Source organism: Coregonus clupeaformis, chromosome 3 (assembly GCF_020615455.1).
Source record: "Coregonus clupeaformis isolate EN_2021a chromosome 3, ASM2061545v1, whole genome shotgun sequence".
NCBI lineage: Eukaryota > Metazoa > Chordata > Actinopteri > Salmoniformes > Salmonidae > Coregonus > Coregonus clupeaformis.
In genome coordinates this window covers 6,482,659-6,508,489 of record NC_059194.1, presented here as the reverse complement: position 1 = coordinate 6,508,489, position 25,831 = coordinate 6,482,659, and the positions used below count along the sequence as shown (strand labels likewise).

At 46.1% G+C, this 25,831-nt stretch overlaps 3 protein-coding genes, 1 long non-coding RNA gene and 1 pseudogene across 5 annotated transcripts; 2 read left to right on the top strand and 3 right to left on the bottom strand.

Annotated features, from left to right (window-relative positions):
• Positions 1–280: 280 nt before the first annotated feature.
• Positions 281–1,087, bottom strand: LOC123481834. Its single transcript, XR_006657337.1, has 2 exons — positions 723–1,087; positions 281–616 (listed from the first exon to the last, which is right to left on the bottom strand). It is a non-coding gene; the product is annotated as an uncharacterized LOC123481834 (long non-coding RNA).
• A 3,811-nt stretch (positions 1,088–4,898) lies between these two features.
• On the top strand, positions 4,899–8,664 carry LOC121540190 (annotated as a pseudogene).
• Positions 8,665–10,263: 1,599 nt separating this feature from the next.
• On the bottom strand, positions 10,264–18,909 carry LOC121538111 (ribonuclease H2 subunit C-like). The gene is made up of 5 exons (XM_041845893.2): positions 18,889–18,909; positions 18,626–18,719; positions 15,790–15,902; positions 15,324–15,443; positions 10,264–10,692 (listed from the first exon to the last, which is right to left on the bottom strand). The coding sequence occupies exons 1-5, from the start codon at positions 18,907–18,909 to the stop codon at positions 10,669–10,671; spliced, it is 372 nt and encodes a 123-aa protein (XP_041701827.1). The 3' UTR covers positions 10,264–10,668.
• On the bottom strand, positions 18,800–22,831 carry LOC121545938 (zinc finger CCCH domain-containing protein 13-like). 2 transcript variants are annotated; one of them, XM_041856882.2, is made up of 10 exons: positions 22,704–22,831; positions 22,327–22,386; positions 22,009–22,165; positions 21,725–21,808; positions 21,498–21,603; positions 20,817–21,410; positions 19,563–20,616; positions 19,294–19,488; positions 19,163–19,206; positions 18,800–19,056 (listed from the first exon to the last, which is right to left on the bottom strand). In XM_041856882.2, the coding sequence occupies exons 1-10, from the start codon at positions 22,781–22,783 to the stop codon at positions 18,950–18,952; spliced, it is 2,481 nt and encodes an 826-aa protein (XP_041712816.2). In that variant the 5' UTR covers positions 22,784–22,831; the 3' UTR covers positions 18,800–18,949. The 2 variants fall into 2 exon arrangements, with proteins under 2 accessions (XP_041712816.2, XP_041712807.2); XM_041856873.2 differs by having other exon boundaries at positions 20,817–21,603.
• A 387-nt stretch (positions 22,832–23,218) lies between these two features.
• On the top strand, positions 23,219–25,322 carry zdhhc24 (zinc finger DHHC-type containing 24). The gene is made up of 3 exons (XM_041856895.1): positions 23,219–23,814; positions 24,094–24,371; positions 24,634–25,322. Exons 1-3 carry the CDS (start codon positions 23,504–23,506, stop codon positions 24,936–24,938), a joined length of 894 nt encoding a protein of 297 aa, XP_041712829.1. The 5' UTR covers positions 23,219–23,503; the 3' UTR covers positions 24,939–25,322.
• Positions 25,323–25,831: the final 509 nt, after the last annotated feature.

Genomic DNA, 25,831 nt, shown 5'->3' with positions numbered 1-25,831 from the left:
CACGCAGTGTGTGCGTGTGGGTGTGTTCCTATCTCTGTGGAACAGTTGAGAATGTCCGTTGACAAAACCACAGCTTGTGCCTGCTGTTTCCCAACTGATAGATAGCATCCTTTTGTGTCTTCCAGTCATGTGACAGTGTTGTCAGGAACACCAGTCAGTCTCTGTGCCTGTACTGTGGCCTGTATGGTAATAGAGCTGTTGTTGTTGAGGGTGTTTTCAGACTCATAGTCTCACTCACCCAGAGTCTTCAGGGTTCTGGTTCCGAACAGTATCGGTTTCCATGGAAACAGTCTAGACAGAACTGGAAATCGACAGCTGTCTTATGACAAATTCAGCCATGTCTTTTACCTCCGAAGCGCAGATAAGCCTCTTCACCTACTCCAGTGGCAGAATACTCTCTGAAACAGAAGATTTCTATAGTTTGTCAATATTCACTTCCCTCTCTATCCATCATCCCTCCCATCTAACACCCTTCCCCTCATGAGTGTGTGTCATGTGTGAGGTACTCGTGTGTGGGTCTTAGTTTCAGGGCTGAAGTTTCGGGGAAGTAGTTTCCCCTCAGTATCCCCAGGTGTCAGCAATACACTGTTCTCCGGCCAGAAGAACTGGATACCCTCTGCACAGAAAACAGAAACACATAAAGAAAAATACTTATGCATTCAGACATGAGAACACTACAATGGCAGCTCTCTGCTACTGTAAGTTACCTCGGTTGCTCTTACCAGACAACGATTTGGGGATGTCAGTGAATATGGCCAGGTCACAGTCTCTCCTCATGTCTGGAGCAAAAGGATACAGACATCAAAGGAAGCCCATCTATGAGAGGCTCTATGGGAAGTTTCCCAGACCCAGATTAAGCCTATTCCAGGACTAAAAGCACTTTAAGAAATCATTCATTGAGCATGCTTTTAAAGCTAGGAGTAGGCTATTAAGCCTTCCCAGAAAGCCGTCCTTATTTGGGCAAAAAAAAATTGGGGTGGAACACAGGGGACGGTAGTGCGTTTTTTCCATGGTTTACATTTGCTCTTCTGCTTGTATTTTCCCTATAAACAATTGCCTGACTTTTTATATTACCCTAATAAAGTTTAGAAACATTTGTAAAGGTTTGGTGTGGCTATTATTTAGCTACTGCAGGCCTTTGATATGAAGGCAGTACGCCCCGGCGCTCCAACTGACTCCGACAGCTGAACTTGAGGTGAGGAAAACTGTTTCAGGCCTACCAGAGTTACTCCTATAATCTAACAATATAATGCTTATATTTTCCTAAATATTCAGATGGAAAATTAACGAATTACCATCCTTCTGTACGTCTATATCTGTATAGCAGACGCAGTAGCCGTCTGACATAAAGAAATGCATGTCGGTGTCGTAGCATGCCAACGGCATATCTCTATCTTTCTGGAGTTAGGCCTAAGCTTCACTTCATATATACAGTGGTCACCTAAGCCTTTGCATGCAATGCCCTGATACATTTAGTGCTAAAATCTCTGACAGCTGAACCGTGAGGAGGACAATTATTGTTTTAGGAAAGTAGCCTAAACACCCCCCACCCAAAAAAATAAAAAATAAAGCTATAAAAGTTTTGCATATGCTACACATCAAAACACAGGGAATAGGGTTTTTGTAATTTGTTATAGGCTGTTTTTATGGACACGGAAATGTGGCTCATTTGGCCAACATCCCTCGTTTATTGATGGTGCTGGCTGTGCCAGGTTGGATCTGAATGCATATGGATGTCCATTAAATGTCTCAAATGTCTGGTCAATTAAAATCTTCCCTGTCACGTTGTCCGGTGGCAAATTTTCCTAAAGGACATTCGCAAATGCCATATTTTATTATATTAAGATTTTTTAATATTCACAAGAAAATCTGTTGCCAATTGGATGGAAACCTAGCTACAGTATAGACACCCTAAAGACTCTGGCAAGTGCGCCAGTCCAGTGTCACTTGATTATGCCTGCACATCATGGTTCACCAGCAGCCCCACACATCTAAACAATAAGCTACCAGCTAAACAAGCTTGGAAGAATTGGACTTAACCTCCCCCCTCATACTCATCTGGAGGTTGAGCATTTTGTTGTCTCTCTATGTAATGTGTCTGTATCTCTGTAATGTGTCTGTCTCTATGTAATGTGTCTGTATCTCTGTAATGTGTCTGTCTCTATGTAATGTGTCTGTATCTCTGTAATGTGTCTGTCTCTATGTAATGTGTCTGTATCTATGTAATGTGTCTGTCTCTATGTAATGTGTCTGTCTCTATGTAATGTGTCTGTATCTATGTAATGTGTCTGTATCTATGTAATGTGTCTGTATCTCTGTAATGTGTCTGTATCTATGTAATGTGTCTGTATCTCTGTAATGTGTCTGTATCTCTGTAATGTGTCTATATCTATGTAATGTGTCTGTATCTCTGTAATGTGTCTGTATCTATGTAATGTGTCTGTCTCTATGTAATGTGTCTGTATCTCTGTAATGTGTCTGTATCTCTGTAATGTGTCTGTATCTATGTAATGTGTCTGTATCTCTGTAATGTGTCTGTATCTATGTAATGTGTCTGTCTCTATGTAATGTGTCTGTATCTCTGTAATGTGTCTGTATCTATGTAATGTGTCTGTATCTCTGTAATGTGTCTGTCTCTATGTAATGTGTCTGTATCTATGTAATGTGTCTGTCTCTATGTAATGTGTCTGTATCTCTGTAATGTGTCTGTATCTCTGTAATGTGCCTGTATCTCTGTAATGTGTCTGTATCTATGTAATGTGTCTGTATCTATGTAATGTGTCTGTATCTATGTAATGTGTCTGTATCTATGTAATGTGTCTGTCTCTATGTAATGTGTCTGTATCTCTGTAATGTGCCTGTATCTCTGTAATGTGTCTGTATCTCTGTAATGTGCCTGTATCTCTGTAATGTGTCTGTATCTATGTAATGTGTCTGTATCTCTGTAATGTGTCTGTCTCTATGTAATGTGTCTGTCTCTATGTAATGTGTTTGTATCTATGTAATGTGTCTGTCTCTATGTAATGTGTCTGTATCTCTGTAATGTGTCTGTATCTATGTAATGTGTCTGTATCTTTGTAATGTGTCTGTCTCTATGTAATGTGTCTGTCTCTATGTAATGTGTCTGTATCTCTGTAATGTGTCTGTCTCTATGTAATGTCTCTGTATCTCTGTAATGTGTCTGTATCTATGTAATGTGTCTGTATCTCTGTAATGTGTCTGTCTCTATGTAATGTGTCTGTCTCTATGTAATGTGTCTGTCTCTATGTAATGTGTCTGTATCTCTGTAATGTGTCTGTCTCTATGTAATGTCTCTGTATCTCTGTAATGTGTCTGTCTCTATGTAATTGTTTATGTATTTATGTAAAAAAATAGGGACACAATGGAAATAAGTCCCCGACTTTATTGTTCAATCCCGGTCATCTTTGTGTATACATATGTTTTTTTTTTACTGACAAAATGAATCAATCAATCAATCCAAACTGTGCAGTGGCCAATTGATGAATGGAAAGAGATATCTGTAACAAAACACCAAAAGTTTTAATGAAATTGGGAGATTGTCAAGCCAGGCCTTTGATACTGGGTAAGTCTACATGGTAGGGAGGGATGCATTTCCTGTTTGTCCAGATTGACAGTCTAGTTATTGTGGTGTTGAAAGCTCAAACCATGATATTGAAGTGCCTGAAGTCGGTATGCTTTGTTTATTGGTTGTGTGGTGCATTGGCACAAAAACCTGTTGGTGGAAAATCTGATTCCCCCCTAGCTGATCATTGTCTGCAGCCGGCTCTGATCGTAGTGTAATTAAACAGGCAGGGTGAGTGAGCTCGTCTGTGGTGGTCGGTGAACCCTCAACCTTCTGGCCTGTAGCCCTGCATGGCATCGACTGTGCCACAAAAGCGTGCTGAAGTGGCAAAGTAGATTTCCATGTTTATATACACAGGGTCGCTACAGCTATTGTTATTTGTGGTCGTAAACATTATTTTTAGTTAACTATGAGGGGGGAGGGGTTCAATTTATTTTACAGTACAAGGGGAGGGTCATGTGAAAATATTTGTAACTGTTGGGAGGGCGCTTTTTTTTTTTATGACACCTTGAGTTGGACCAGCCCCCCCGTTCACAAAGAAACTCGGTAATGTACGAGTTGCTAATTCGTTGAACGCGGCACGTTATTAACTACAACTAGTTAACAGGTGGGAAATGTCCGAGTTTCCTAGTTCTGATTTACATGTGAACGTTTCATTAGAGAAGGGCTAAGGAAAGATAGAAATATGAAACAGCCCAAAAGGGACTAATACCCGTCTAATTCATCACACCTCTTCACGATTACCTCGCCTCCCCCTTCCTCCTCTGTCCATTTACAGTACAGTTCTTTCTGTCGGTTCAATGTGGAATGGATCTCTCTCAACTCTCATAACAGTAGGTTACACATCAAGGCAAGCTACCACAATGATTCAAATGTTATGGTGCCCAACATGCCTACTAAACATGCCTACTAAAGAAAAGTTAACACATTCAAAGCGCAAATGTTGAATGTTCGCACGTAAGCACAATCATCTACTGTGGTAAAACTCACTGGCAAAATATACATTGACATATATGGTAAAAACAGCACGAAATGTAAAAAGCAGGCACATTTCACTTTGTTCAGACTCCAACCAGTAGGTGGCAGTAAGGGACTTTGGCTCTTTGTTTTGTGTCAAAGGAAAGAGGCTACGTTTTTAGCAGGTAAGAATATATTGTAGCAGCTGGCTAATGATTGATTTAAATATAACAATTATGTTTCCAACTACAGTTTGGTACATGTAGTCCCCTGTAGCTCAGTTGGTAGAGCATGGCGCTTGCAAAGCCAGGGTTGTGGGTTCGTTTCCCACGGGGGGCCAGTATGAAAATGTATGCACTCTAACTGTAAGTCGCTCTGGATAAGAGCGTCTGCTAAATGACTAAAATGTAAAATGTAAAAATGTACATGTCCCGATAAAGCTTTTATCAAGTGATCTAAAATATCATTATTTAGAGATGTACGGGCTAAGATTTTCATAATTCAGTATTAGCAAGCTAACAGTTAGCTAGCTAACATTGGTCCAGTTAGCATAAAAATCGCAATAAACCTCGCATAACTGGTAAATATTCAAATACATGAATCACTCATGTTTATTGTGCACTCACTCGCTACTAAGAACCTGTAATGTTTTCTAGTGATTAACAACAGTGCTGGATGTGTAGCGATCGAAAATTACGGATAGTTCTCTGTCATGCATGTTGCTCTTTTTGGGAAGAGAAGCATTGAGGATTTTCTTGCCTTCATCATACATACAATGAGGGCAACCAGTGCCTGAGGACTAGCGAGGCGACAGCCTCTTAGAATCCTAGAGTGAAATACTTACACACTGTCTCAAACATGTAGGCTCAGCATTCCTGAAAGGGCCCATTACAAGTCAGAATGTTGAATAAACTTTGCTTTTAACTTACTTTACCTGTTATCCACTTATTTAGACTTTATGTAGGCGGTAATCTGAGACAACATATCCAAAGGGAAGTGTTATTTGCCCGTTTTTCAGTACACTGGTCTGTATATGGTTGTTATTTCCGGTGTTTATTTGCAATTCGCACGTGACAAACACTTGCACAATATGGCTGAGCCTAACTGAACCATTTACATTACATTACACAGCTGGTTGCGAGGAAATGTGCTTTGGTCGACTAAGTTCGGTTAAATGTAGCAATTGTTGAAATATTGTGCATCACGTGCAATGCGTGAAGAGATTGAAAGATTGAAAGAACCTACCGGCACCGCAAAAAGTCGGTTAAACAACCCTTTCCATCCTCCCGCCGAACGGACTAACAGCAAAGTAAAGTAGGAGTAAATATAATTGTATTCAACATTCTGGCATGTAGAGACTATTGCGTCTTTTTTTAGGGTGACTTCAGTCAGACTGATAATCCATGAAGTAACCATGGTAACAGTCTGATGTTTAGACAAGGGAGGTGAGTCCAACCAGACTTCTCTGAAGCAGACTGATTGCCAGTGTGAGGGAGCACATCTCAACACTCCAGTAGGTGCTTCACTGGTTCTTTGTTTCTTACATGTCATGCTATCCATCAGATCCCCTTGTAACTCATTTTCCTCTCTCTCTCTTCCTTCTCTCACTCTCCATTCCCTCGCTCTTTCTCTGTCTCCCTCCAGTAATGGAGTTCCCCCAGCACGCCCTGCAGCTCCTGTCAGGTCTGCGTTCTCAGCGTCAGCGTGGGTTCCTGTGCGACTGCACCGTCCTCGTGGGTTCCTCCCGTTTCCTGGCCCACCGGGCTGTCCTAGCCTCCTGCTCTCCATTCTTCCACATGTTCTACTCCGATCCCCCAGAGGGTGCCGGGGCCAGCTTTGTCACGCTGGACGGGGACATTGTGACAGCAGCGGCGTTAGGCCTGTTGTTAGACTTCATGTACGAGGGTGTGCTGCGGCTGGAGGCCCACCCCCCAGCAGAGGACGTGCTGGCGGCGGCGAGCTTCCTCCACATGAACGAGGTGGTCCGGGTGTGTAAGAGACGGCTACAGCACCGACCGCCACCGGCTGAGGCAGACAGTACGCGCCCTGAGGAGAGCGGAGTGGCGGTGGTGGGTGGTAGTGGACCCAGGGTCGGCATGGCAACAGGAGCTGCCAAAGCGGTGGCTATGGCAATGTCAGTGTCTCAGTCTGCGTCAATGGCGATGCAGAGAAGCCAGTTGGGCAGTTATACGAGGTCAGAGAGGAGGGTGGAGGTTCAGGCGCACGCCCCTCTGAGTCCGGACATGGCCGACACCACCCAGCCGGGCATGGACCACGCCCTTCTTCATGTGGGTGAGCTGGTTACATTCTCCTCTGGTCCCTCTCTCAGGCTGGGGGTCAGAGTCAGGGAGAGGGTCAGGGGGGCTCGGCCCTCTGCAGCCCCTGCAGCTCCACAGAGTCATACAATCTCAGCAGCCACCATCGCCAGCCCTCTTCATCATCAGCAGCTGCATCATCATCATCAGTGGTACCTGTGACCCAGACTGATGGCTCCAGCTCCATGGTGGGGATACTGACCCAGTCCGACCACAGCAGCTCCTCCAGCCCAGAACAGGACAGCCATGACCCTGTCTCTGAGAACAAGAGCACAGTCATCACACCAGGCATACAATGTCAGCAGCATGGTCTCAGTATCAACACACACCCTCAGATTAGAATACAGCATCCACAGTCACTCCACCTCACCTCACCTCCCAACCTGAATCTTGTAACCAATCAGGGCCAAACCTCAGCCCTGTCCAGGCCTGAAGGGCTGCAGCAGGGGGGGTCAGAGAGGGAGAGGGGGGAGGCTAGTGAACACTCTAACATGGGGACTGTGGGAGTGGAGGAGCCCCTGACGGGGAGAGGAGAAGAGGTGGAGCAGGAGGATGGGGTAAAGGTAAAGGTGGAGGCCATAGTGATCTCAGACGAGGAGTTTGAGGAGATGGAAGGAGTGGTGATGAGGAGAGGAATAGAGGGGAGAGAACGAGGGATGATGGAGGTAGAGGACAGGAATGACTTTGACGATGACGACGATAATAATAATGGAGACGATCTGAACAACCCCCACTTCCTCCCTCCTCACCCCCACCACGCCTTACTCCAGATGACCCACTCCCACCCCTCTGAGCCTTTCTCCTTCTCTTTCTCCCCCTCTGGACCCGGCACCACCTCCTCTGACGCTCCCCCTTTCCCCTCCTCCCTATTCCCCTCCGTGGGCCAACCTTCCGACCAGCCTGTCTACTTCCAGGATTCCATGGGGAACTATGTCGAGGACGTCCCCACATGCAGTGTCTGTGGGAAGACGTTCTCGTGCGCGTACACCCTGAGGCGACACGCCATCGTGCATACGCGCGAGCGCCCCTACGAGTGTCGCTACTGTTACCGTAGCTACACGCAGTCAGGTGACCTGTACCGCCACATTAGGAAGGCTCATGACTCCAGCCTGCCGGCCAAACGCAGTAAAGGAGACACTGAGGAGGGCCAGCCTCCACACAGCTAGCTGTATATCTCTCCATACTACAGAGAATGACACATTATTTATGCCTTCCCCCTTCCAACACCAGACATCCTGGTCTTGCATGTCCGTGGCAATGATCTGGGATACTTCCAAATGATCAGGGATACTTCCAAATGATCTGGGATACGTCAGAGGCCCAGACCGGTTTCCCTCCTCCAGGATCGTCTTTTCAGACATAGCGGAGCGACACGTGGAGAAGGCCAGACATCCCCATTCCCGGGATTGAGTGGACCCGGTGCTCAGTCAACAAGCTGGTGCAGGCATTCCTAAAGGACAGGGGATGGTGTTGTTTTAGCTATTTTAAACAGGACTTTCAGGACTTGTCTTTTACATATTGTACCTGTTGTCTTACTATGACCTCAGTGCCAAAATACTTTGTGTACTGTACTATGATATATATTCCAGATAAATCGCCATTTGTCAAGGGTACCGTATTTTGTCAACACTAATAGCGTAATTGTCTGTGATACTTCTACCTGTAAATCTCCATTGTTGCCAACTTTTACGATTGGCTGAATATCACTACTACTTCATTGCTGTGCATAAAACACAGTTCTTCAGTCCAACATACTATTAAATGCAGCACCAGTCAAAAGTTTGGACACACCTACTCATTCAAGGGTTTTTCTTTATTTTTACTGTTTTCTACATTGTAGAATAATAGTGAAGACATCAAATCTATGAAATAACACATATGGAATCATGTAGTAACCAAAAAAGTGTTAAACAAATCAAAGTATATTTTATATTTGACATTTTTACAGCCTTTGCCTTTATGACAGCTTTGCACACTCTTGGCATTCTCTCAACCAGCTTCACCTGAAATGCTTTTCCAACAGACTTGAAGGAGTTCCCATATATGCTGAGCACTTGTTGGCTGCTTTTAATAATAATATGCCATTTAGCAGACGCTTTTATCCAAAGCGTCTTACAGTCATGCGTGCATACATTATAATTTTTTTTGTGTATGGCTGGTCCCGGGGATCGAACCCACTACCTTGGCGTTACAAGCGCCGTGCTCTACCAGCTGAGCTACAGAGGACCACCTTTTCCTTCACTCTGCCATCCGACTCATCCTAAACCATTTCAATTGGGTTGATGTCGGGGGACTGTGGAGGCCAGGTCATCTGATGCAGCACTCCATCACGCTTCTTCTTGGTAAAATAGCCCTTACACAGCCTGGAGGTGTGTTGGGTCATTGTCCTGTTGAAAAACAAATGATAGTCCCACTAAGCCCAAACCAGTTGGGATGGCGTATCGCTGCAGAATGCTGTGGTAGCCATGCTGGTTAAGTGTGCCTTGAATTCTAAATAAATCACAGACAGTGTCACCAGCAAAGCACCCCCACACCATAACATCACCTCCTCCATGCTTTACGGTGGGAACTACACATGCAGCGATCATCCGTTCACCCACACCGCGTCTCACAAAGACACGGCGGTTGGAACCAAAGGACAGATTTCCACCGGTCTAATATCCATTGCGCGTGTTTCTTGGCCCAAGCAGGTCTCTTCTTATTATTAGTGTCCTTTAGTAGTGGTTTCTTTGCAGCAATTCGACCATGAAGGCCTGATCCACACAGTCCCTGCTGAACAGTTGATGTTGAGATGTGTCTGTGACTTGAACTCTGTGAAGCATTTATTTGGGCTGCAATTTCTGAGGCTGGTAACTGTAATGAACTTATCCTCTGCAGCAGAGGTAACTCTGGGTCTTCCATTCCTGTGGCAGTCATGAGAGGCAGTTTCATCATAGCACTTGATAGTTTTTGCGACGTTCAAAGTTCTTGAAATGTTCCGTATTGACTGACTTGGTCTTACATTAATGATGGACTGTCGTTTCTCTTTGCTTATTTGAGCTGTTCTTGCCATAATATGGACTTGGTCTTTTACCAAATAGGGCTATCTTCTGTATACCCCCCTACCTTGTCACAACACAACTGATTGGCTCAAATGCATTAAGAAGGAAAGACATTCCACAAATTAACTTTTAAGAAGGCACACCTGTTAATTGAAATGCATACCAGGTGACTACCTCATGAAGCTGGGTGAGAGAATGCCAAGAGTGTGCAAAGCTGTCATCAAGGCAAAGGGTGGAAGAATCTCAAATATAAAATAGATTTTGATTTGTTTAACACTTTTTTGGTTACTACATGATTTCATATGTGTTATTTCATAGTTTTGATGTCTTCACTATTATTCTACAATGTAGAAAATAGTAAAAATAAAGAAAAACCTTTGAATGAGTAGGTGTATCCAAAGTTTTGACTGGTAGTGTATATTATCCATTGGAGTACTGTTCAATAAATGACTTCCAACACGATCTGTATCACAATGGGCTGTAATATGAGTATAATTGTTGACAGAAATATACAAGGAAAAGAACATGGTACAATAGTTACAGAAGTCACAAGAAGAAGCAAGCACAATTCACCCCTATGGATCTGTAAAAGACAGACACACTGTCCACTACAACACTAGGGACTGTGAGGAGTGGTCTACCCATTGTTCCTATTTCCACAAGCTAAGCAATGGCTACTGAACACACAACCAACGTATTTAGAGGCAGTCCTCAGGCTGCAGCAGGAAAAGGAGGGTAAGGATTGATCTCCTTTGCTTTGGCCTCTTCCATGTCAGTCATCCACTGGCCCGTGTATCTGTCAAAGATTAATAATGTGTTGTTATTACCCATGGGCCATGTATGGTAATACATCACTGGGGCCCTAACTACAGTATACTGCTGCTACTGTCTATCTATCCTGTTGTCTAGTCCCTTTACCCCTACCTACAGTATATTTCTGCTACTGTCTATCTATCCTGTTGTCTAGTCACTTTACCCCTACCTACAGTATATTGCTGCTACTGTCTATCTATCCTGTTGTCTAGTCACTTTACCCCTACCTACAGTATACTGCTGCTACTGTCTATCTATCCTGTTGTCTAGTCACTTTACCCCTACCTACAGTATACTGCTGCTACTGTCTATCTATCCTGTTGTCTAGTCACTTTACCCCTACCTACAGTATACTGCTGCTACTGTCTATCTATCCTGTTGTCTAGTCCCTTTACCCCTACCTACAGTATACTGCTGCTACTGTCTATCTATCCTGTTGTCTAGTCCCTTTACCCCTACCTACAGTATACTGCTGCTACTGTCTATCTATCCTGTTGTCTAGTCCCTTTACCCCTACCTACAGTATATTGCTGCTACTGTCTATCTATCCTGTTGTCTAGTCCCTTTACCCCTACCTACAGTATACTGCTGCTACTGTCTATCTATCCTGTTGTCTAGTCCCTTTACCCCTACCTACAGTATACTGCTGCTACTGTCTATCTATCCTATTGTCTAGTCACTTTACCCCTACCTACAGTATATGCTAGTCAGCTATGGTGTCATAGTTAGCTAGCTGAATAAAGTGGGTTGAGTCTATTCCTTTAAACATTGAACAACTGTGGTTCACAACAATTTCTGATTTCTAAAGGTGGAAGTTGGGAGAGTTTTTGTTCGGGTGGTTCAGTGAAACAATTTTAGTTTCTGAGGTAGAAGTTTTTGGTGAGGAGGCCCCCTCTCTCCTCTCCCAGATGCTTAGCTCATTTCATTCCGATCTCCTCTGCATTTTTGTAGCCATTTGCTACAGCCTGTCAACTATGCCTCTGCCTATCCCTGTTCTCTCCTCTCTGCACAGGCTACACAAACAACGCACCACACCGCGCGGCTGCTGCCTCTCTAACCTGGTGGTCCCTGCACGCACCCCTCACCTGGAGTTCCAGGTCGCAGGCAGCCTCTGGAACTGCCGTTCTGCTGCCAACAAAGCTGACTTCATCCCAGCCTATGCCAACCTCCAGTCCCTCGACTTCCTGGCGCTGACGGAAACATGGATCACCACTGAAAACACGGCTACTCCTACTGCTCTCTCCTCGTCTGACCATGTGTTCTCGCATACCCCGAGAGCATCTGGTCAGAGGGGGTGGTGGTACAGGAATCCTCATCTCTCCCAAGTGGACATTCTCAATTTTTCCCCCTAACCCATCTGTCTATCTCCTCATTTGAATTCCATGCTGTCACAGTCACTAGCCCATTTAAGCTTAATATCCTTGTCATCTATCGCCCTCCAGGTTCCCTTGGAGAGTTCATCAACGAGCTTGACGCCTTGATAAGTTCCTTTCCTGAGGATGGCTCACCCCTCACAGTTTTGGGGGATTTCAACCTCCCTATGTCCACATATGACTCATTTCTCTCTGCCTCCTTCTTTCCACTCCTCTCCTCTTTTGACCTCACCCTCTCACCGTCCCCCCCTACTCACAAGGCAGGCAATACGCTTGACCTCATCTTCACTAGATGCTGCTCCTCTACTAATCTCACTGCAACTCCCCTCCAAGTCTCCCGACCACTACTTTGTTTCCCTTTTCTCTCTCGCTCTCCTCCCACACTACTCACTCTGCCCCTACACAGATGGTAATGCGCCGCCGCAACCTTCGCTCTCTCTCTCCCACTACTCTCTCCTCTTCCATCCTATCATCTCTTCCCTCTGCTCAATCCTTCTCCCTCCAATCTCCTGATTCTGCCTCCTCAACCCTCCCTCTCCTCCCTTTCTGCATCCTTTGACTCTCTGTGTCCCCTATCCTCCCGGCCGGCTCGGTCCTCCCCTCCTGCTCCGTGGCTTGATGACTCACTGCGAGCTCACAGAACAGAGCTCCGGGCAGCGGAGCGGAAATGGAAGAAAACTAAACTCCCTACCGACCTGGCATCTTTTCACTCCCTCCTCTCTACATTTTCTTCATCTGTTTCTGCTGCTAAGGCCACCTTCTACCACTCTAAATTCCAAGCATCTGCCTCTAACCCTAGGAAGCTCTTTGCCACATTTTCCTCCCTCCTGAATCCCTCCTGAAAGGTTGACGACATCCGATCCTCGTTTGTTAAGTCTAATGACACTGCTGGTCCTGCTCACACTGCCCTACCCTATGCTTTGACTTCTTTCTCCCCTCTCTCTCCAGATAAAATCCTGCGACTTGTGACTGCAGGCCGCCCAACAACCTGCCCGCTTGACCCCATCCCCTCCTCCCTTCTCCAGACCATCTCCGGTGACCTTCTCCCCTACCTCACCTCGCTGATCAACTCATCCTTGAACGCCGGCCATGTCCCTTCCGTCTTCAAGAGAGCGAGAGTTGCTCCCCCTTCTCAAAAAACCAACACTCGACCCCACTGATGTCAACAACTACAGACCAGTATCCCTTCTCTCTTTTCTTTCCAAAACTATTGAGCGTGCCGTCTTTAGCCAACTCTCTTGCTATCTCTCTCAGAATGACCTTCTTGATCCAAACCAATCAGGTTTCAGGACTGGTCATTCAACTGAGACTGCTCTCCTCTGTGTCACGGAGACTCTCCGCACTGCTAAAGCTAACTCTCTCTCCTCTGCTCTTGTCCTTCTAGACCTGTCTGCTGCCTTTGATACTGTGAACCATCAGATCCTCCTCTCCACCCTCTCCGAGCTGGGCATCTCCGGCGCGGCTCACTCCTGGATTGCGTCCTACCTGACCGGTCGCTCCTACCAAGTGGCGTGGCGAGAAGCTGTCTCCGCACCACGTGCTCTCACCACTGGTGTCCCCCAAGGCTCAGTTCTAGGCCCTCTCCTTTTCTCCCTATACACCAAGTCACTTGGCTCTGTCATATCCTCACATGGTCTCTCCTATCATTGCTACGCTGACGATACACAACTAATCTTCTCCTTTCCCCCTTCTGATAACCAGGTGGCGAATCGCATCTCTGCATGTCTGGCAGACATATCAGTATGGATGACGGATCACCACCTCAAGCTGAACCCTGGCAAGACGGAGCTGCTCTTCCTCCCGGGGAAGGACTGCCCGTTCCATGATCTCGCCATCACGGTTGACAACTCCGCTGTGTCCTCCTCCCAGAGTGCGAAGAGCCTAGGCGTGACCCTGGACAACACCCTGTCGTTCTCCGCCAACATCAAGGCGGTGACCCGCTCCTGCAGGTTCATGCTCTACAACATTCGGAGAGTACGACCCTGCCTTACACAGGAAGCGGCACAGGTCCTAATCCAGGCACTTGTCATCTCCCGTCTGGACTACTGCAACTCGCTGTTGGCTGGCCTCCCTGCCTGTGCCATTAAACCCCTACAACTCATCCAGAATGCCGCAGCCCGTCTGGTGTTCAACCTTCCCAAGTTCTCTCACGTCACCCCCTCCTCCGCACACTCCACTGGTTTCCAGTTGAAGCTCGCATCCGCTACAAGACCATGGTGCTTGCCTATGGAGCAGTGAGGGGAACGGCACCTCTGTACCTTCAGGCTCTGATCAGTCCCTACACCCAAACGAGGGCATTGCGCTCATCCACCTCTGGCCTGCTGGCTCCCTTCCTCTGCGGAAGCATAGTTCCCGCTCAGCCCAGTCAAAACTGTTCGCTGCTCTGGCACCCCAATGGTGGAACAAGCTCCCTCACGACGCCAGGACAGCGGAGTCACTCACCACCTTCCGGAGACATTTGAAACCCCACCTCTTTAAGGAATACCTGGGATAGGATAAAGGAATCCTTCTACCCCCCCCAATTGTAAAGTGGTTATCCCACTGGCTATAGGGTGAACGCACCAATTTGTGAGTCGCTCTGGCTAAGAGCGTCTGCTAAATGACGTTAATGTGCCCTTGAGCAAGGCACTTAACCCTAATTGCTCCTGTAAGTCGCTCTGGATAAGAGCGTCTGCTAAATGACTAAAATGTAAAAATGTATATTGCTGCTACTGTCTATCTATCCTGTTGTCTACATTTAGATTTTAGTCATTTAGCAGATGCTCTTATCCAGAGCGACTTACAGTTAGTGAGTGCATACATTCTCCATACTGGCCCCCCATGGGAATCGAACCCACAACCCTGGCATTGCAAGCGCCATGCTCTACCAACTGAGCTACAGGAGGCCTAATCACTTTACCCCTACCTGCAGTATACTGCTGCTACTGTCTATTATCTATCCTGATTGCCTAGTCACTTTTACCCCTACCTACATGTAAATATTACCTCAACTACCTCGTACCCTTGCACATTGACTCGGTACCGGTACTCCTTGTATATAGCCTCGTTACTGTTATTTTGTGTTACTATTTCCTTTATGCACATTTTTCTTACTTTTTAACTCTGCATTGTTGGGAAAGGGCTCGTAAGTAATCATTCACAGTAAAGTCTACACCTGTTGTATTCGGCGCATGTGACAAATAGAATTCGATTTTGATTAATGGAGTTCTTCTCGTAAAACAAATGATTGTATTGCACACACCGCTTCTGCCAGATCTGGCCAGGCCATTGCCATGATGATGCCGTCGTCAGAGTTGGGCGGAGTCTCGAGGTTCCAGTAGATTACGTTATGGAACACTGAGGACACCTTCACTGTCCTGTCCTGGACACACACACACATTACCTCACATATAGCATTACTGTAAGTGTGTGAAGAGTTTAAATATGCAGTATGGTGTTATACAGTATGTGGCCCTGCTGCAGACAATGGAAAAGGAAGGGTTTCATATTTCCTGGTTGGTGTGTGGGGTTCACAGCACAAAAAAACTGATTATAGCCATCTTCTTTGAGTTGTTGCCCAGTGGCAAGAGTTTTGTGGACATTGGTCGGTGAATACAGGCAGATTAGAGCAGATTCTGACAGCATTCCTTGTGAGTTGTTGACCTGCTACAGTAGATTATGTGGATGTTGGCCAGACAGTGATGATTTTGGCAGTGTTTACTGTTTACCTCCTGGTCAAAGCCTGGTTTGTTGACCTCTCTCAGCACCAGGCCTGTGTAGCCCTGCGGACAGCTGACCTCCTGACCTTTTAACCCACGACCCCTGAACGACACCGTTTTCTCTGTGGGAAATGTGGAAGAGAGACAAGCTGTATTAAAGTAATCTGTATTAACAGTAGGCTACACACTGCACTCTGTGACATCAGATGTTGGTCTTCCACGGTCTATGTATAGAATGCATGCAGCTACTGCTGCCTCTATGTAACATGTTTTCAGTCTTTGATGGTGGTTGTAAAGAACTGGGACACCTCTGCAGGCCCGTCATGCTCTATCTCACAGGGTAGCAGGTGAACAGAGGGGTGTTCTGCCTGGCTCACTGAGTCCAGCTGTAACGTTGTCACACTGCAATTGGATGACATCCTGAAAGAGAGGGGCAAAATGTTAGAAACAAGTATATGGCCCATATTCACTATTATAGATACCAATATATTCTCTGTATAGGCATTTAGCTATCACACTTCGCTGGAAGTAAATGGTGTGGTGAATTCTGTTTTTTTTTAGCGGCTGTATTAAGTTACTTCCTCTCTCTCCAGCAACGTCATTTGAGTACATTTACATTTTAGTCATTTAGCAGACGCTCTTATCCTGAGCAACTTACAGTTAGTGAGTGCATACATTTTTCATACTGGCCCCCCGTGGGAATCGAACCCACAACCCTGGCGTTGCAAGCGCCATGCTCTACCAACTGAGCTACACTGGAGTAGGCGGGATTTAGCGCAGATACACCTTGCCCAGAACAGAAGCCCAGCCCAGAGCACCGTAGGACCAAGCATCTTGTTTTCATTCAAAGTGAAAACACAAATAAAATTGTATTTGTCACATACACGTGTTTAGCAGATGTTATAGTGGGTGTAGCGAAATGCTTGTTCTTCTAGCTCCGACAGTGCAGTAACATCTAACAAGTAATATCTAACAATTTCACAACATATACCCAATACAGACAAATCTAGTAAGGAATGGAATTTAAGAATATATGAATATATGGACAAGCAATGACAGAGCGGCATGGACTAAGATACAGTCGAATATTATAGAATAGAATACAGTATATACATATGAGATGAGTAGTGCAAGATATGTAAACATTATTAAAGTGACTAGTGTTCCATTTCTTAAAGTGGCCAGTGATTTCAATAGGCAGCAGCAGCCTCTAATGTGCTAGTGATTTAACAGTCTGATGGCCTTGAGATAGAAGCTGTTTTTCATTCTCTCTGTCCCAGCTTTGATGCACCTGTACTGACCTCGCCTTGATGTCCTTGATTATCTTTTTGGCCTTCCTGTGACATCGGGTGCTGTAGGTGTCCTGGAGGGCGGGTAGTTTGCCCCCGGTAATACATTGTTGGGCAGACCGCACCACCCTCTGGAGAGCCCTGCGGTTGCCGTACCAGGCGGTGATACTGCCCGACAGGATGCTCTCAATTGTGGATCTGTAAAAGTTTGTGAGGGTTTTAGGTGCCAAGCCAAATTTCTTCAGCCTCCTGAGGTTGAAGAGGCTCTGTTGCACCTTCTTCACCACACTGTCTGCGTGGGTGGACCATTTCAGTTTGTCAGTGATGTGTACGCCAAGGAACTTAAAGCTTTCCACCTTCTCCACTGCGGTCCCGTCAATGTGGATAGGGGGGTGCACCCTCTGCTGTTTCCTGAAGTCCACGATCATCTCCTTTGTTTTGTTGACGTTGAGTGAGAGGTTATTTTCCTGACACCACACTCCCAGAGCCCTCACCTCCTCCCTGTAGGCTGTCTCATCGTTGTTGGTAATCAAGCCTACTACTGTTGTGTCGTCTGCATACTTGATGATTGAGTTGGAGGCGTGCTTGGCCACGCAGTCATGGGTGAACAGGGAGTACAGGAGGGGGCTGAGCACGCACCCTTGTGGGGCCCCAGTGTTGAGGATCAGCAAAGTGGAGATGTTGTTTCCTACCTTCACCACCTGGGGGCGGCCCGTCAGGAAGTCCAGGACCCAGTTGCACAGGGCTGGGTTCAGACCCAGGGCCTTGAGCTTAATGATGAGCTTGGAGGGTACTATGGTGTTGAATGCTGAGCTATAGTCAATGAACAGCATTCTTACATAGGTATTTCAACACAAGAAGAGCATGGGGGACCCACAACCAGAGGGATATATTACAAAGCATATTACAAAACTTTGATAAACAACCAGAAATAACTATTTATTTTTTGGGTCATTAAGAAAGCTAAACTTAGATATGTGTTTTTGGTTGTTGAGTTAATTAGACCATGCCCATTTCAAACTTAACTTTATAAAAAATTAAACGTTTCAGAATATTATGGCAAGTTAGCTGGCTAAGTCATTTATCTTCCTTTGTAGTATACCCCTTAAAGTAGCTCAGCTGGTAGAGCACGGCGCTTGTAACGCCAAGGTAGTGGGTTCGATCCCCGGGACCACTCATACACAAAAAAAAAATGTATGCACGCATGACTGTAAGATAAAAGCGCTTTGGATAAAAGCGTCTGCTAAATGGCATATTATTATTATTATATTAAAGGTAAATGAATGCACTGCAATGAATTTTCGAAAACGACTAAAATGGATCATTGGCAAACCTCTGATAACAGTATAATTGGGCAAACGTTGGCTTATCGTTAGCTTGTTGTCTATTCAATGACAATGGACTGATTCCCTTGCTCAGCATGCAAGATAAGGCACTTCAGCAAACAAACATATTCCAAACATTTGGTTAAGAATATTGATACAGTATGTGGACTGAAAAACACAGTTACACTATATAGAAACGACTCTGCCATAAATACATATCTCAATAGCTACCTTTCAATGGTAAGAGCGTCTTCTTCAACACAGGAATATTTGTTTTTGGCGTGTGCAGTCTCAACTCATGTGGGGTATGCTGCCCCGTACTGTGCTGGAGTAGTAATGATATGTCTCAATCTCAAAACAACATTTTCAATATTCTCTTTTTAATAAAATGCAAATTATTTATTTTCAGTGCATCTTGACAGATAAGGAATGTTCATTTTATGTTCAAGTGTTGTGGATTTCATTTTCAAGTGTATAGGATTTAGAAGTCTGGCATTAGTATTGCAGTCACTCATGTCTTGTTGAGGTTTCTGGCGAATTGGAAGAAACGGCTCGTCAGTCATAGAAGTGATCAAACTCTTCTGAGTCTGTGTCCTGATTGGCTCCTTTCTTTTTGTGAAGTGCTTTTACTTCAGACAAACTGTCCAAGTCTTCATCTATGGCTGAAAAGACACATAGTACAGGTTAGGTTACAAAATAGTGCATATTACTGGCGAGAAGCGAACCTTTTAAAGTTTATCTATGGATTGCAGTGTGCAGAGATCTTACCTTTGGGTTTGACAAGGACCACTGTCTTCTCCTTCTCTTTCTCTCTTAAATTCAACAAAGGTCATTTTTAGAAAAGTGGCCAGAGATAGTCATTTGAAGCACCAATTTTTCAAAGAAATAACAACACTCACTGTTTTTCCTGAGACTTTGCCTGTGGAGCAAGAAGACTTTCAATATCATCATCCTCATCTGGAAAGGGATCTACAGACCATGAATACCCCTTCACTTTGTCACCTTCATCATCTTCACCCTCATTTTCCTCATTATCATCGATCACTTCTTCTTCCTCCTCCTCTTCCACTACCTCTGCCAGGCCTTTGGATGACCTGAGAATCATAACAATTGAGTCATCATCATCATTATGATCATCATCATCACCATCATCATCAGTGTGTTTTACCTGTGTTCTGGTGGTGAGATGATGCTGTCGTCAGAGTCTCTCTCCTCTTCATCTTCAGGCTGCCCTGCTGCTGAGTCTTCCTCAGCATCCTGACAACGCTGCTCCTCTTCTTCACCCCCTGACCCCTCGTCATCCTCATCTCTTTTACCCCCAGCTCCCACATCCTCCTCTTCTTCTCTGCTACCCTTAACTACCTCTTCTATCTCTCCGTCCTGAGAAGTGTGTGATTCCTCTCTTTCGTTCTCGCTCTCTTCCTCTTTGTCTCTATCACTCCATTCCACCTCCTCGCGCTCTACCTGCCCTTCTGAGTCCTGCACCTCCTCTGCTTCTTCCTCTCCCCTCTCCTCCTCTTCCTCGTCCTCTGCAGTGTGCTCCCTTATAGAAACATTCTCACTTTCTGGTTGGACTTCTTCTTCCTCTCTGTCTCTCTGACTTGCCTCATTGTATTCATCCTGACCTTCTCTTTGCTCTGTTTCGCCATCATGTTCTCCCATTACCTCTTCTTCCTCTGTTTCTCTCCCCTCCTCTCTGTCATGTTCAATTTCCTCCTCTTCTTCTACTGTTGCTCCCTCCTCCACACTGAGTCCAACCAGACTCTCCTCTTCTCCCTCTGTGGCCTCCATGTCATTCTCTGGTACTTCTTTCTCACTGGCTACTTCCTCCCTATGACTCACTGACTCCATTTGAATCATTGACTCCTGCATTTTACTTCTTGACTCTGCCCTATGACTCCCTGATTCCTCTCTATGACTGCCTGACTCCTCTGCACTGACTGAGTTAGCCAGTCCTCTACTCCTCCTGCTCTTGTTGCTCCCTGCCACCGATGTCCCATCATTCTCTGAGCTTTGTACCACAGAGGCAGAAGATACTGAAGCCACAGCAATAACCACTTCCCCGGATCCTGCAGAGGACCTGTCTGTTGAGCTCTGTCCTCCTCTTCCTCCCTTCTTCTCCTTCCTGTTCCTCCTCTCCCTGCTGCCGACGCTCTCTTTACTGGCCTGACTGGAGGTTCTGCTGCTCTCACTGCTCTCTCCATGTCCACTCCACAGACGCACTGCACACACACACACACACACACACACACACACACACACACACAGACATTTGGGTTATGATTAGTTCAACAATTATATTTATCAGTCAGCTTGGGCCAGTGTGGCCAGTGTTGACAGTTAGCTTGGGTTTAGTTGCTGGTTCATTGTTGGTTAGTGTACAGTTAGGCACATTTAGATTATATGAAGCAATGGTTCTTACCTGGTTTGATGTCCAGCTCATGTGCCAGATCGCTACTCTTCTCTCTCCTCTGTCTGTGTCCCACACTGCTCCCTCCTTCAGGACTAGTCGCTGCACTGGCCTCCCTCCCCTCATCCTCCCCCGCCACACCCTGTACCATTCTCCATCCCTGGGTATCCGGCATGGCAGGGCTGGTCCAGGAGGTTTGAAGGCCCACTGGGGCCCTGAAAGGGAGCGCAGCAGCGGCCACCCCAGCAGGCCATTGCATGGGGTACCCTGCCGGTGGTGTCTCCTGCTGGATCACGATGTGGGGCTTACTGTGGGTGGAGTAGGACTGAGGGGGCTGGACAGGGTAAGGCTGAGGGGGGTGGAGAGACTGAGGGCAATAGGGATGGAGGGGGTGAGCAGGGTGGTGAGTCATGTCTCTTTGTTGGAGTTTGGAGTGCATTCTGGTTTGGGAATTAGCCAATTGGGAACGAGCATGAATCAACCAACCAGAGGACTGAATTGAAGGGATGCTGGGATGATGGTGGCCATTTTGGATGTAGTCCTGGTGGCCATTTTGGTTGTGGTGTTCTTGATGCGCAGCGGCATTCTGGAGCTGTTGGACATGACCTAAAGAAAGAGAAATGACAGTGAGGTGGGAGGTAAGGTGGGAGGTAAGGTGGGTATATGAACTGTATAAGGGTGTGTTGGTGTTACATGGGGAAAGTGGAGGTTGGGCTCCGATGGGGGGTCTGGAGCCCCTCTCTTCACCCCTATCCTCCTCCATACTCCTCAGACACTCCTTCATGTGCTGCTCCATTCGCTGTGGAAGGAATTACAGGATGATCCTAGCCTGGAGTGTCTCAAATCACATCTCATATGATATCTATAAACATCTAATAAATGACTCATTGTTGTTATGGTGTCAGGCAGGGTAGGCCTACCTTGCGTTGGGCAGATAGTGTCTTCTGTTTGAGCTGCTGCTGCCAGCGAGGGAAGCTCTCCTCCAGATACCTTTCATACTCCACCTAGAGGGGTCAGTGGTCACAGTTAGGGATCAGGGTCATCTGGGGGCCCAGAGAGGGACAATGGTGAAGAGTGTATGTAAGTGTGTGTGTGTGTTTGTCAAGGTGTGGAGGTAGGAGGATGTCCACCATTCCACATGCAGGTGGTGCATGCCGTGTGTGTTCATTAAATTTTTTCATACGGGTGGTGTGCGTGCCCTCACTCTTATGGTATTCATAGCGGTGGTGCGGGTGACCATGTCTCTCAGAGTGTCCTGGGCTCTGTCAAACTCCTGCAGCAGCTGCCTATTCTGCTGCTGGGCCCGACGTTCTCTCTCACTCAGCTCCTGCCACCGGCACTGCAGCCGCACAGCCCGGCTACTGCACACATACACACAGACAGGTAAGCACACACACACACGCACACACAGGCAGGCATGCACGCACGCACGAGCACACACACACACAGTGTCAGTAGTTTTTTATTCTGATATATTCTTATATATTCATATTCCAAAATAAAAAGTACACAGCTCACTCACAGGCGCTCATCCCTCTGTAAGGTCACAAGGTCACTCTGCAGCTTCATCCTCCTGCGCTCACTGTGGGGAGGAAGACACACAGAACAGAGCTACTGAACATTTTCTAATTATTTTTATTTCCCGACATGGATTACTCCATAATACAGGCGACACTGACCCCTAGTGGTGGAGAGATTATGTCCTTTTACATACTGTACAATAAACAAAAATATGCTTCTCATAATCAAAATAACAATGTTGAAAAAGCAAGTTAAAAAAATATATATATATTTTAATATCATACTAGTAGTCACATCAAGTCACAGCAATCATTCAACCCCTGTATCATCTAAAATAAAAGGATACATGAGAGGTTCTCTCTGGTTTTACACTCTCACCTCTGTAGCAGACTTTCTGGTCCCTGTTTTGTATAACCACCTCGGTTATCCTCGGCACCGTCCATATACCAGGTAGACATAATTTATCTTTCACTACAGGCATGACAGGAACCAACCAACCTTTGAAATCGAAGGCTCACAAACGGCTGCCTGGGATTAACATGGATTAAGGGTTGGATTACTCTCTTTTAGGGGGAGGAACAGGGGGCATATGGACATCACTGTCATCACAGATGAATTGGGGAAACCTTATTATTTTTGCTGTCATCACTATGAGTAAGAAAATATATAGAACAAATAATGTTACACTAATGAATAATCTCCATAAAATGAAAGTAATGTCAAATAATTAATTTTCATATTTAGGAGAGTTTATCATAATGTAAATGCACATGACTAATTGTAGTCAGAGTTGAATATAACATCTTTGTTGAAGGACGGTCCTTTAGTAATTTCACACGGAACATTTACGCGATACGTATAGATATGGGGGACGTCTTTTCATGTAACACAGGCTACGCTGACAGCTCCACTCCTTTGTGAAATGAAGGCGCATTAGGTGAAAATAGCACAGCGCTTATCCACACACCGGTGTTTGTTAATGACAACAGATAAATTGTAGAAATTTATATTATTTCGTCCGTACTAACTAAATCGCTAACGTCAGCATCAGATCACAAACATGATACGTCTGTGAAAAACATCCCCCTTCATTCGCCTGTCAGATATCCTGTTAGTTAAAATCACAACAGAGTCGCGACAACAAGGAAGCATAGAGAACACAAGACCGACAAGGCACCATGACCTTGTTTAGCTTCGCAGGTCGGGTGTGGGATCGCGTGGAGAAGACGTGCCGCCACCTGCCCATCGTTCTGAACACCGTTCTCGTGTTCTCCATCACGGCGGAGGTGAGCTACCTGGTTCTGGTCGAGGCCCCGCTCCAATCGGACCAGAAGAAGACCCATTGGTCTACAGTGTGGAAGACTCTGCACCTCTTCGCGCAGTACTTCATGTTGGGCAACATCACATGGAACGCCTCGCTGTTTCTGAAAACCAGCCCCAGCATTCAAGGAGTGTTCCTGGGCTCAGAAGGCATGGCGCAAGGCTGGAGGTAATCTAAACAGACATAATGGTTCATCATTAGGTTCATCTAAACAGACATAATGGTTCATCATCAAACAAATTGTTAAGACTGGTTGAATCACATCAATGTGTGTTGAGACTATGCAATGATGACCGGAGGTACTTCCTCATAAATAGGCTGCCGGTATTCAGATAATGTTATGGGGGCAGAGATTGTTCTCATTATTCAAATATTATTTCCCCAGTGTTTATGACGTTGTTATACCAGCAGTTATTACACTGTAACACACCTCTATTCTACCTACAGGTACTGCTACACATGTGAGACCCACACTCCCCCACGGTGCTCCCACTGCTATGACTGTAAAGTGTGTGTTCTGAGACGAGACCACCACTGTGTGTTCTTCGGCCAGTGTGTGGGCTTCCGGAACTACCGCTACTTCATCAGCTGTCTGCTGTTCATGTGGACGGGGCTGCTGTACGCTGTAGTGATGAACGCTGAGGTGTTCATCATCATCCTGAAGGAAGGAGTCACGCTGCACAGTATCCTGCTACTACTCATGCCCTGGATCATGCTCGTCTCTGGTTAGACTGGGAGGGAGGGAGGGAGGGAGGGAGAGAGGGGGAGGGTGTGTGAGAGAGAGAGAGAGAGCCAAGCGAGTGAGAGGTGTGTATGTGTGAGAGATGTGTATGTGAGCGAGAGAGAGAGAGAGAGAGAGAGAGAGAGAGAGAGAGAGAGAGAGAGAGAGAGAGAAGGGTATGTGTATGTGTGTGTGAAATACAGAGAGAGGTGTGTTTGTGTGTGAGCGTTGTACTATTCTCTGACCCTCTCTCGCCTCTCCTCCAGGTCAGGTGACAGCGCGGGCCTTTGCCTTTGCCTTCATCGCAGACACCTGTGTGTTGGGCTTCCTGCTGGTGGCAGCCTTCCTCTTCTTCCACCTCTTCCTCCTCCTGCGAGGCCAGACCACCAGGGAGTGGTACGCCATCCGCAGACCCTACAACCTGGGTGTACTGGGCAACCTACGGCACGGCCTGGGTACCCGCTGGTACGTCTGCTGGCTCTGCCCACTCATCCCCTCCCCACTGCCTGGGGATGGCATCCACTTCCAGGTCACAGGGTCGCTGGAGCCGGAGCCCAACCGGTCACAGTAATCCTGGTAATGTGACGGACAGAGGTGTGTGAGGATGACAGTGACAGCTTGCAGTGCAGGCAGATTTACAGTCAACTTCGTGGAGAAGTTTACTGTCAATCTGTAAGCCCCTTCACCCACTGCTTGCCCTGTTTGCTGAGTGAGTGAGTGAGGGGCGACAGGTGTAGCTGCAGTATCTCAAGGTTGCTCTGTGGTACTTTGACCCATTGTCTATGTGCCGAGATTATTTGATCCATTACCTACGTCAATCAGCTAAATGAGAAGGCATTTATTTGTTTGCTTGCCTCAGCAGTTAAAACGATGAAATGAGCAGTGACATGTCGGGTGACATGCTGCTAGCATTGAAATGTGAGTCCACTGAAATTATAAATGTTTTGATTGTTAATTGATTGTACTGTATTGATTTCTTGCTGAGGTTTGCTATAAAGGTAGGATTGTTGATTTGGAAGGAGATCCCCACACTTACTAGTGCTGGAACAAGTCTTTATAACCCAGCATCGCCCTCTAGTGATCTGCTAGTGGTCTTACAGGACTCATTATCACCAGTTTACCTCCTTTCTGAGAGTCCATATTTGTCTACTGCTGGACTTGAAAATAGATTTTTATGATGTTGATGTCCACTCTTTTCATTGTTATATATTTGTCCTGATTGAGTGTGCCTTTGATTGAGGTAGCTACAAAACCTGCCTTGCCGAACCACACAGTTTTAGGTATACCACCCCGTTTACAAAAATGGATCGCTCCTACAGACAGTGAGTCATGTGGCCGTGGCTTGCTATATAAAGGAGGCAGACAGGCATCGAGGCATTAAGTTACTGTTCGATTTAACGTTAGAATGGGCGAAACGAGTGACCTAAGCGACTTTGAGCGTGGTATGATCGTCGGTGCCAGGCG